The 12,936-nt window shown below is 35.7% G+C and overlaps 1 protein-coding gene across 1 annotated transcript in view; it reads left to right on the top strand.

Moving 5' to 3' along the window:
- BRWD1 (bromodomain and WD repeat domain containing 1) overlaps positions 1-12,936 on the top strand; it is a 116,388-nt gene that overhangs the window by 84,563 nt on the left and 18,889 nt on the right. The window contains exons 33-37 of the mRNA XM_052648408.1: positions 321-393; positions 1,458-1,499; positions 3,269-3,415; positions 4,346-4,498; positions 11,657-11,823. Of these exons, the coding sequence (XP_052504368.1) occupies positions 321-393; positions 1,458-1,499; positions 3,269-3,415; positions 4,346-4,498; positions 11,657-11,823 (582 nt within the window). The remainder of the gene's footprint in view (positions 1-320; positions 394-1,457; positions 1,500-3,268; positions 3,416-4,345; positions 4,499-11,656; positions 11,824-12,936) is intronic.

Genomic DNA, 12,936 nt, shown 5'->3' with positions numbered 1-12,936 from the left:
GTACAAATATTACCAGTGGTGATAACTTAGAAAAACTCATCTGTGTATTCATCCAGTTGAGGCCATACTTAACAATACTTCTGGATTACCAGCTTAATTTCCATACATACTTAATTGAAAAAAATTACTTTCAGTATTCTAGTACGATTAATTGTTTCCACAGAGGATAGAGTGAAAACCTGATATTCTACTGCTTTTAATTTGGTGTGCATCGTTGGGGAGCTGTTTGCATAGTTGGGGATCTGTATCTTAAAGTAGTTTAAGTATTCCGAAATAAGAACTATATTTGCATACTATTAAAGTAAAAAATTGTCTTTTAGGAATCAAGACTGTATAAATATCTCAGAACTTTCTAACACTTCTGAAAATGATGAGCAAAATGCCGAAGATTTGGTATGAAGTTTGTGAATTTTATAATGGCTTTTGTTTATTTCAAATGATGACTTAGAATGAAGAGTGAAGTAGAAAACATTGGTTACCCATATCGATTCTTGCTATAGTTCAGTGAACTATGAAAATAGGGCACTTGATAAAACTACAGTTTAAAATTATGTGGTGGTCAATGAGGTAATAGACAATAATTGATACTAAATAAACCAAGTAATGTCTAGGGAAGTAATTTAGGTTTGGAACATGTTCTCTTTCCAAAGTTTTGGTAGAGAAAGATGTAATATAAGAAGTACCTTGGAAATATTTTTGGTAAAATCAGTATTTGAGCAAATTTCCTGGCAGTCCAGTGGTTGGACTGTGCACTTTTACTGCCGTGGCCTGAGTTCAGTCCCTGATTGGGTTCAGATCCTGCAAACCACATAGTGCAGCCAAAAAAGAAAGTCAGTATCTGAGAGTTGGATTTAATTGTAATTAAAAATCAATAAACATTACTCTGTTTTAAGTACCCTAAAGTCCTTCACTCAAGATGGTGTTGAAGAGTAAGTACAAAGCAGGTATCCATGGTATTGTGTAATTTTTACTTCATACAAAATCAGGTTGTTGTATGTAGTTGGAGGAAGGATTCTCTGTGGTGTCAGTTTCCACACAAACTATTATCGTGGTTCACTGATTCTCCTGCCAATTTAATGTTGGAATATAAATGAGTATGCTGATACATGATTTAGGCGATAAAACGTGTAGCTTACATAATGTAAGCATCTGTGGGAGACTGTTTCTGAGTTTTATCCTGTGCATGTCCTCTGTGGACGTGCACAGAGCAACTTGTTATAGCCATATTTTGGAATTAGTGCATATTTATATTACGGAATGTAAAGGATTATTAAGAATAAGGGTCGGTTTCTTGAACTGAGTGCCATGAAAATCATGTGATAGTCTGTCTTTTGAGGTTCTGTTATCAAGTTATAACCCTTGTAGAACTTAAAAGTCTTTGATATGCTTTACGTTAACGATTATTGCTTGTCTAATGACAATCTTATCACTTAAAGTGCTCTGATTTTTATTCCTAGGATGATAGTGATCTTCCTAAAACATCTTCTGGAAGAAGGAGAGTAAGTTAATCTGTGTGATTAACCTTAGTTGTTGACTTATTCTCTGATTTAATATCAATGTAAGATTTTAGGTGTTGTCTTTGAAAAGGGATATTGATACTGATATTGAATATTATAAGAGAAATGGGAGAAATCACTGGAAGGTGGATGGCTAGGTAGGGTTAGTGGAAGAGTTGGGATTTGCAGTGTGTTCTCAGCATGAGAGAGTAAGAAGAGGAAATTCAAATAGTATAGGGTTTAAGAAAGTAGGAAAATATGGCATGTTGGTGGGTACTGAGAACACTGGCCTGGCTAGTGTAGGGGCTGAATTTTGGAGCAAGCCAAGTGGTTGTATCTAGCCTTTATATTGGGAGCAGATTAAGATATTAAAAATCAAGGATTTCATTTAAATTTATAGTAGAGTCACTTTCATAGTCCAAACGGTAGATTTTGAAGGATAAGAGAATAGGTACTAAATATATTAAAGTTAGGAGTTCATTGCAAGAATCTTAAGTAAAAGTTGGGAAACCTAGTCAAGAATAGTTCTGGCTGGGAATTCCCTGGTGGTCCAGTGGTTAGGACTCTGCTTTCACTGCTGAGGGCTCAGATTCGATCTGTGATTAGAGAACCAAGATGCCACAAGCCACCGTGCCATGTGGCCATTTGAAAAAAAAGGATAGTGCTGGCTAGGAACAGAGGGGAAGGGAAGATGAGACCTTTTAATGGAAAAACTAGGATTTGGTGACTGGACCTTCTAAAAAATGAGAATTTGTTGGAGGAGTAGGGGAGAAAAAAGTGAGAAACAAGTTTTGGAAAAGTTAAAATTGTGTCATCAACAGTTCTTAAAAAGTTCTAATGTAACATGTTAATTAAAAGTAAAGGTTATTAATTGAAAATGCTTAATAATGTTAACTTATTTTAAATTTCATTTGAATGCTGCTTAAATTTATGCTGTCACATCAGTTTTCGTTAATATGGTGCCTCAAATAACATTGAAAAGTTAAGACTTGAGTTATTGTCATTTTCATATAATTTCATTTTTAAACAGACTTAAGGATTTAGTTATCTGTTTAGTGTTTGTTAAGATTGCTGTAGCAAATTACAAATCTAGTGGCTTAAGCAATAAAAATAGTTTGTAGTTCTATAGATTAGAAGTTTGGCATGGGTCTCACTGGACTGAAGTCAGGGTGTCAGCATAGCTGTGTTCCTTTCTGGAAACTGGGGTAGAAGTAATTTCCTTGCATTTTCCAGCTTCTGGAGTCTCGTGGCCCCCTTCTTTCATCTTCCAAGTCAGCAACATAGCATCTACCAGTATGCCTCCGACCATTCTACCTCCCTTGTATAAAGATCCTTGTGATTACATTGGGCCCACCCTGATAATCCAGGACCACCTCCCTATCTCAAAATCCACTCCTTTAATCATAACTGTGGAGTCCCTTTGGCCACAGGTTTTGGGGACCAAGATGTGCATATTATTCTGCCTACTATGTTATGTAGCCACACTGGTGTGGCTACTTCATATTCTGTGAAAACATTTCTTAAACTTAGGAGATAAGTGGTAGAATGAAAATGTGCTTTTGGAGTAACAGATATGACATTATTGTTTTGTTTTTTTTTTAAAGTAGACTTTTTCCTAAGTAGACAGAAAATCATATAATGACATATTTTGACATAATACAGAAAACAATAGTTCAGTTAGATTTTTACCATTACTGTACCATACCATTCCATACTACAGTGCAGCTTTTCCAAGGCTGAGAAAGCTTTTAATATTGTAAATGTATTTTCAGGTTCATGATTGGAAAAAAAGGAGCATCAAAACAACCAATTATGTTGAAAACAACTGGAAGAAACAGTGTAAGGAACTAGTGAACTTAATTTTTCAATGTGAAGATTCTGAACCATTTAGACAACCTGTTGATTTGGTTGAATATCCAGTAAGTTGTCATCATTTGAATGTTTGGTGCTTTTCTTATTGGTGTAGAGATTAGGGTAGAGGTGTTTAAATGAAAAACTAAGATGTCTAGAATTCCCTGGTGGTCTAATGCTTACAATTCCAGGCTTTCACTGCTGTGGCCCAGGTTAGTCCGTGGTTGGGATACTGAGAGAGATCTCACAAGCCTTAAGGCATAGCCACAGAAAAAAGAATAACAACCAGCACCACCCACCCCTGGCAACCCAGCAACCAAAAAGTGAGATGTGTAGGCTTAAGGTTAACTTTGTCTCTTACCACTAAGTCAGCAGTGGAAGAGTTGTTTTACAGTTTCTTGAATTAATAGAATTCAAGAAATTGTACCTTGTACTTTGGGTAAGACTTAGTTACCAATGTTACCCCTCATTATCGGAGGGTTAGTAGGCCCAACCCTGGGAAAACTATGAATTGGTTAAAAGTGTCTCTCTTTGGGACCTCCCTGGTGGTGCAGTGACTAATACTCCCTGTTCCCAATGCTGGGGGCCTGGGTTCAATCCCTGGTCAGGGAACTAGATCCAGCATGCTGCAACTAAGACCTGGCTCATCCAAATAAAGAATTTTTTTTTTTTAAGTGTTACTCTCCACTTTCTAACAGGGAAGTAAAAAATGACCTTTTTAAAAGATAGAAAGCACAAATTTGCTGTAGGAAGCTTAGAAATTATATAGTAGAGTATACAGAAGGAAATAAAAAGTTTCATATCCTGATTCCAAATACATAATTTTGTTACATTTCTTGTCTGTGTTTGAATGTCTTTTTAAAAGTTATTAATGATTTTTAAGATCTTATAACCTTTTTCTCTTCTGTCATTTTGAATGTTTTAGAGATTTGATGCACTTTTACAATTCTAAAAACAGGAATTGAATCTTTGAACTAACTACTGTTTTTAAAATCTAGGATTACCGAGACATTATAGATACTCCAATGGATTTTGGAACAGTAAGGGAAACTTTAGAAGCGGGAAACTATGACAGCCCTTTGGAATTTTGCAAAGACATTCGTTTGATATTTAGCAATGCAAAAGCATATACACCAAACAAAAGATCAAAGGTAATTTTAAAAGTGGTTTATAAAAAAAAAATGTGTGATTTGTTTAGATGATGATTTTCTATTGTTTGGTAGAGATAGAGACATGAAAGAACAGTGAGTATAATAAGACTATTCTGAAGAGTAGAGCTTTCACCACAGCCCACGTATCTGCTGTGGAAACATTGATTCCTGGTGACAGTGTTTATCTTTCCTAAAGTTTTATAAACAAAAGAAGATTGGTACCAGTGAGGAGATCTGTGAAAAATGAACAGATTTGTATTCAATGTATAGTGAGAAAAGTCTGTTCTCTCATATACAGGAATCTTTTTAAAAAGTGGATTGGGAACTTTGGGAACTTAGTTATAGAGGTTGGACAAATATTACAAGTAAGAAAAGGAAAATATGAGGTGGGGAGGGGACTGTTGATGCATACTAATAATTTGGATCTGAAGAAGAAACATGTGAGCATCTGATTAGTTAAGAACAGCATTGTGGACACTCCTAAATTTTTGTTAAAACGTTACATGTTGGGTAGTTTTTTTTTTTTAACTTTAGATACAAATTTATTTTATTTTTTTTTAAAATCTTTAATTATTACATGCGTTCCCAAACATGAACCCCCATCCCACCTCCCTTCCCATAACATCTCTGTGGGTCATCCCCATGCACCAGCCCCAAGCATGCTGTATCCTGCGTCAGACATAGACTGGCGATTCAATTCTTACATGATAGTATACATGTTAGAATGCCATTCTCCCAAATCATCCCACCCTCTCCCTCTCCCTCTGAGTCCAAAAGTCCGTTATACACATCTGTGTCTTTTTTCCTGTCTTGCATACACGGTCGAGGGTAGTTTTTCAAAACTTGTTGAAGCATAATAAGTACACAAAGTTGTATATTCTCAGTGAATATTCATAAACCCTTGTAGTCAGTGTGCTGGATCATCTAAAAAAACAGCAACACTTTGAGAGTAAGATTTTAAAATTAAAGTACTTACTTGATGCTATAGAATTTTCTCTGTTATCAGTGACTGTTACTGCTAATTGTTTTATCTTAATTTCACTTCCCCTCATTACTTATTATCAGACTCCACCCATGTTATTAATTCTTATTTTAATTTAAGAACTTTCACATTTCAATATCCAGGTTGCCTGTTGGATCAATTTGACATTCAAGTCTTAACATTTTTCTCAGTTTGTGTTTTCATCAATATTCACCATTTGTGAGACTTCCTTCCAGAGAGAAAATAAATTTCATTCATGTCTTTTTTTCCCTTTTGTTTAAAATACATGTTTGAGGATTCATCATATAGCTCACCCATTTAAAGTGCACAATTAATGAGTTTTGGTGTATTATGTGACCAAATTTTCAAAATTGTGGTTACATATACATAACATTAAATTTGTGATTTTAACCACTTTTAAGTATACAATTCAGTGACATAAATTACATTCATAGTGTTGATCAGCTGTCACTGTTATTTTCAAAACTCTTTCATAACCCCAAACAGAAACTATAACCAGTAAGCAACCAACTCCACATTCTTTCCTTTTCTCAGCCCTTGATAGCTTCTCATTCATTCTGTATCTCTATGAATTTGCCTATTCTAGATATTTTATACAAATTGAACATATAGAATTTGTCTTTGGTGTCTGGCTGATTTCACTTAGCATATCATCTTCAAGGTTCATCCATGTTGTTGCCTGTTTTGGAACTTTGTTACGTTTTGTGGGGTGAATAATATGCCATCATATGGGTGTATGACATTTGGCTCATTAATCTGTTGATGAACACTTGAATTGTTTTCTACTTTTTGGTGGTTGAAACTGATGCCACAGTGAATATGGGAATATAAGAATCTGTAAGAGTTCTCATCCTCAGTTTTCTTAGGTATATATCTGAGACTGGAATTTCTGATTCATAGGGTAATTCTATGTTTTTCAGGAACCACCAAACTGTATTCCATAATGACTAGACCATTTTGCATTCCCATTGGCAATGTACAAGGATTCCAGTTTCTCCACATACTTGCCAAAATTTGTTATTTTCTGTGTTTGTAAAAAAAATTATAGGCATCGTAGTGAGTGTGAAGTATTATCTCATTGTAGTTTTGATTTGTATTTGTTACGACTTATTAAAAATTGTACCTAGAATTTATTTTTGTCAGATATGGTAAGACATGTAGATGTGAATTGTCATGAAGAAAGTTTATGCTCACAGATCCCTAGGAACAGAAGTGTGATACAACATTCAGGCCATGTGGGGATGGACCAAAGTTGATCAGTAGTCAGAGTTGGCAGAGGGAAGGGATGGGAAGAGCATGACAGAGCCTACGTTGGGATTTTCACAGGAAGGCAAGACAGAACAGAGCAAACAGTCTAGTACTGGCTGGTACCAATAATTGGAGCTTTGGTTTGTAGGTATGGTCTCTAGATGTCAGACTCTTTGGGGTGATTTGGGTAGAGGGAATATTATTCGCTTCAGTTCAGTTCAGTCGCTCAGTCGTGTCCGACTCTTTGCGACCCCGTGAATCGCAGCACGCCAGGCCTCCCTGTCCATCACCATCTCCCGGAGTTCACTCAGACTCACGTCCATCGAGTCAGTGATGCCATGCAGCCATCTCATCCTCGGTCGTCCCCTTCTCCTGCCCCGAATCCCTCCCAGAATCAGAGTCTTTTCCAGTGAGTCAGCTCTTCGCATGAGGTGGCCAAAGTATTATTCGCTTGGTGTATGAGAATTTGATAAAGGAAGATGCTTAGGTATGTGAGCTCTGGATTGATTGATTTCTGTATCAGAGGTGTACCTGTGAAAGAGTAGTTTGCTATCAATTATCCCAGGGAGGGGCAGTCTCTCCAAGATCAAGGCTTCAAATGCCAGAGCATCAAGAATACAGAAAACAAAATATAGTCACTACATTAATGATGTTGACGATCTTTTCATGTGCGTATTGACCACTTGTTTATCTTCTTTGGCAAAATATATATTCCAAGTGCTTTTCCCAGTTTTTAATTTGAATTTTGTTTTTTTGTTGTAAGAATTTTATTTATTTTTTGTTGTAAGAATTTATAAATATATTTTTGATATTAAGTCCTTATCAGATAAGTGTTTTCCAGTTATTTTCTCTCATTCTGTAGGTTGTCTTTTTACTTGTTGATAATGTCCTTTGATGCACAGAAGTTTTTAATTTTGATAAAATTATTAATCAACCTTTTTTTTCCCTTTGGTTTCTGTGCTTTTGGTTTCATATTTAAGAACCCATTGCTGCTTAGGGTCACACAGCCTGTAAGTATGTGACACTGTTATTGAGCAGTTTGAAAAATAAGTGTCATTTGACTCATTAATTCCAATTTTAATTTTTTTTTATAGACAGAATTAACTGTGGAAAAGAATACTTGCAGGATACATGTATATTAAAGAGTAATTTATAGAGGCAAATGTTTGGAAATAGTGATCAAAATAGTTAAAAAAATAAATCCATTGCCAAGTTGAGCATCATAAAGATTGACCTCATGTGTTCTTATGATTTAGTTCTTATATTTAAGCTGTTGATCCATTTTGAGTTACTGTTTGTGTATGGAGTGAGACAGAGGTCCGGTTTATTCTGTGTGTAGAAATCTGGATATTACAGCACAATCTGTTGAAGAGACTGTTCTTTCCCTATTAAATGGCCTAGTACCCTTTTTGAAAATCATTTTGCTAGATAGATAGGTTTGTGTCTGAGCTCAGTTCTGTTCATTGGTTTGTACATATGAGTCTCTGTCTGTCTCTTAACTCTGTCTGTCTTGTATGTCACTACTAAATTGTTTTGCTTACTGTACCTTTAGGTAGTATGTTTTGGAACAAAGGAAATTTTGGTCCTCTTACTTTGATCTCTTTCAGGATCATTTTGGCAATTCAGGGGTGCCATTCATTATTAATGTGAGGGTTGAGTTTTTCCATTTCTACTTTAAAAAAGTTGAATTTTTGATAGGGATTGCATTCAGTGTGTAGATGGCTTTAGACTGTATTGGTGTCTTGACACTACTAAGTCTTTCTGTCTCTTAATGCCAGATGCCTTTCCATTTATTTAGGTCTAATTTCTTCCAGCAAGGTTTTGTAATTTTCAGTGGGGAGTCTTCCCACTCCTTGGTGAAATGTATTCCCAGATATTTTTTTGTTTTAGATGCTATTTGAAATGCAGTTGCTTTCTTAATTTCCTTTTGTACTTGTTCATTGTTGGTGGCAGATTCTTATGTGTTGTTCTCATACCTTGCAATTTTGTTGGATCAGTTTATTAGCACCGATAGCATTCTTGTAGAATCTTGGATTGTTTCTATACACAGGATCACTTCATCTGAAAATAGATATAGTTTTACTTCTACCTTTCTAGCCTGAGTTATTTTTATTTCTTTTCTGATTGCTCTGGTAAAATTTAAAGTACAGTGTTGAGTAGCAGTGCTGAAACCAGGTATCCTTGTACATTTCCTGACCAGTCTTTTATCGTTACCACTGTGCATAGTGATAACTGGAGGTTTTTGAGACATGCCCATATTCATGTTGAACTGGTAATTTTAGCACTTGTTTTGTTCAGTTCAGTTCAGTTCAGTTCAGTCGCTCAGTCGTGTCCGACTCTTTGCGACCCCATGAATCGCAGCACACCAGGCCTCCCTGTCCATCACCAACTCGCGGAGTTCACTCAGACTCACGTCCATCGAGTCAGTGATGCCATCCAGCCATCTCATCCTCTGTCGTCCCCTTCTCCTCCTGCCCCCAATCCCTCCCAGCATCAGAGTCCTTTCCAATGAGTCAACTCTTCGCATGAGGTGGCCAAAGTACTGGAGTTTCAGCTTTAGCATCAGTCCTTCCAAAGAAATCCCAGGGTTGATCTCCTTCAGAATGGACTAGTTGGATCTCCTTGCAGTCCAAGGGACTCTCAAGAGTCTTCTCCAACACCACAGTTCAAAAGCATCAATTCTTCGGCGCTCAGCCTCCTTCACAGTCCAACTCTCACATCCATACATGACCACTGGAAAAACCATAGCCTTGATTAGACGGACTTTAGTCAGCAAAGTAATGTCTCTGCTTTTGAATATGCTATCTAGGTTGGTCATAACTTTTCTTCCAAGGAGTAAGCGTCTTTTAATTTCATGGCTGCAGTCACCATCTGCAGTGATTTTGGAGCCCCCAAAAATAAAGTCTGACACTGTCTCCACTGTTTCCCCATCTGTTTGCCATGAAGTGATGGAACTAGATGCCACGATCTTCGTTTTCTGAACGTTGAGCTTTAGGCCAACTTTTTCACTCTCCTCTTTCACTTTCATCAAGAGGCTTTTTAGTTCCTCTTGTTATTTTATTTTATATTAAAAATGTATTACTGAATTTTTCAGATATATGAAAAATTGGTACTCAAGATTCTCAGAAGTTTCAAACTTAATACCATTGAGGAACAAAATCACTTTTGTTAAAATTGGTGACTTACACTAGAGTTCAGGTTTGAAGGAAAAGAAAAAATTGAATATATATACAAAATACTAGAAATAACTGTTAAAGATCATTTCAAAGATAAGAGGGATTACAGATTTTACATATACTCATTATGTGTGTGTGTGTGTGTGTATGTATAGGTTTCCTCCTGTATTTCAAGGTAGAACATTCCTATGAAATCTTTTTTAAGGTGAAATGGTGTGAGGTGAAGAACCAGTTACCTTAGGACACGTCTTAATGACAGATGCACAGAATACACCAAGATAAAACTCAGATGCTCACAGACACAGCTGAGAACTGTGGCGACTTGCCTAAACAAAATGAATCACAAACAAATAGATGCACACCAAGACACAGCATAGTTGAAACGGTAAAAGTCAAGCATAGAGAGAGAATTTTAAAGACAGCAAGCGAGAAATAGAGAATCATAAGTAAGGGATCCCCCATAAAGGGGTATCAACTAATCTCCCTGCCAAAACTTTGCCGACTAGAAGGCTGTTGAAAGGGAAAATTTGTCAAAGCCCATAGAATATTTAGCACCAAGAATGAACCCTAATGTTGTCAATGGACTATGGGTGATGATGTGTCAGTGCACGCTCAGCAACCACAATAAATGTATCTCTGTGGTTTGGGATGTCACTTTAAAAACTAAAATCACAACTGTGGTGACACATCGCTGAGATGGTGAGAGTGGTTGCCGGGGAAGAAGCTTGGTGGCACTGCTTTTGCTGTTTGTGGTTCGCTGTGCCTCTGTAATGCCTTGTTGCAAACAGATGCTGAACTCTGTTTTCACCTTTTTTCATAAAAGGGAAAATCTTTGGATTTCTTTGAGTTAGTGAAAACCGGTACTAATAAAGTAGGTCTTTTATAAAAATGAAGTGGCAGAAAGTAAACCTTTCTTAAAAGTGGGGGATGCCTGTATATGTGTGTATATATATAAATATGAGAAAGTCACATATTTTACATACTTTTTAAAGGTTCTCCAGTGTTAGTCTCTTCACCTTCCTCCATCATGCACCAGAGTGATTGATATTTAACTTTGTTAAATATTTTTACATTTTATTTTCAGGAATGATTGTAGATGAATGCATATTACTCCCTGTGAATACATAGCTGTGCCAAGAGTTATTTATAGTAGCATTGCTGCCCTTTTAAAATTTTGATGTTTTTAATTATAAAAGTTATTATAGCATAATCTTTCTTATATAATTAAGGTTATAGGGCATAATGTCTTCTTCTGGATGCAAGCCATCTCTTTTTCTAACAATAATTTAGATCTTAAGTGGCATAAGAGGCATTCAGATTTCAAGTAGAGACTGGTGTGGAAGTGCTTTTGTTCCCTTGTCCCAAGGAGACACTGCCCTTCTGCTGCCTAAATAGCAACCTTAAAACCAGTCAACTTCCTATATAACTTTAGGAGAAGGAGGCATTTTGGAGGTTTGTACATGTAGATGTGGGAAAAATCAACTGAGAACCACTGACATACAGATCTAAACCCAAGATTCTAGAGGGTTGATTGATTTAAAATTACTTTCTTTTTATCAGAGAGGTGTGTATTTGGTACTTCAGTGTCCTTGAAGGGAAGGAATAGGAAATAGATAAAATATTATCTAGAACAGTGATATACTAGATTACAAGTACCTCAATGATTATTACAAATTTATTTGTAAAAATATAAGATTTTATAGTTCTAGTTTTGCTTTCATGTCCTTGCAGATTTACAGTATGACATTGAGATTGTCTGCCTTATTTGAAGAAAAAATGAAGAAAATCTCCTCTGATTTTAAAATTGGTCAAAAATTCAATGAAAAACTTCGAAGAAGCCAGAGATTTAAGAGACGACAAAATTGTAACCGTGTCAATCAGGCTAACAAAAGTATCAGGTGAATTGGTTATTGTAGTCTCTGTATGCAGTTTTTAAATCAGGTTGTGATACTTGATTTTTATTATGCTAGAAATGCTTGATCATTTTAGAGAACAGAAAAGAATAGTCACTTTTTATAGGTTGAAAGCATTTTCTGCATATAGAGCTATTGTGGTGATTTTTAATTACATAAATTTGTAAACATTTAATGAAATATCAGTTGTCTTATCAAGGGTTATTCAAAATATTATTTATCTTTCACATAAGAATTTTTTTTAATGCAGAGGGTAAAATGGTTACCAGGTATGGCCATTGAGCATTTGATTGTGTAAGGGAAAGTGCCAGTTTGATGTAATGTATATTTTCACTAGAGATTACTTGTAGAGAAGAAATATAAAATGCAGGAGTTAATCTTTTAAAGTAAATTATTCTGTCATTTATGACTATAGCTTGCATTAACATCAAATTTATAGGTATTTTAAAGCGTTGAAATGTGGAAGTTGAGTTTTTCAGTGTTTAGTTGTTTTCATGTACATTTAGAATGTGCACTGTTAACCTTAATGGATTTCCTCATGGTTGTTTTTGGGATTACATCATGCATCTAAACTGAAAACGGTCTACTTCAGGTTAATACTATTTCATTCCCACAGATTTAAGAATTTTGTTCCAGTTTAGCTCTTTTCCCCTTCTTATTTGTGTCCTTAACTCTCATACAGTTTATACTTTTATATGTTGTTTTATGCAGTTGTCTTTTAAATCAGTTAAGAAAATAAGAAGCAAATTATTTATACTGTTATATTGGGTTGGCCAAAAGATGCATTCAGGATTTTCTGTAACATCTTAACGGATAAACCAGAACAAACTTTTTGGTCAACCCAATATATTTACCTATGTAATTACCTTTCCCAGTGGTCGTTTATTTCTTTTTGTGGATTTGTGTTACCTTCTGGTTTTTATTTCTTTTCAACCTAAAATCCTTTAATATTTCTTTAAAAAATTACTTACTTATGTTTCTTTATTTGGTTGTGCTAGTTTGGGTTCTAACTGAGGCACTTGGGATCTAGTTCTCTGACCAGGGATCAAACTGGCCCCCTACATTCGGAGCATGGAGTCTTAGCCACTGAACCAGCAG

Source organism: Budorcas taxicolor, chromosome 1 (genome assembly GCF_023091745.1).
Source record: "Budorcas taxicolor isolate Tak-1 chromosome 1, Takin1.1, whole genome shotgun sequence".
Taxonomy (NCBI): Eukaryota; Metazoa; Chordata; class Mammalia; order Artiodactyla; family Bovidae; genus Budorcas; species Budorcas taxicolor.
This window is presented reverse-complemented; position numbering and strand designations above follow the sequence as displayed.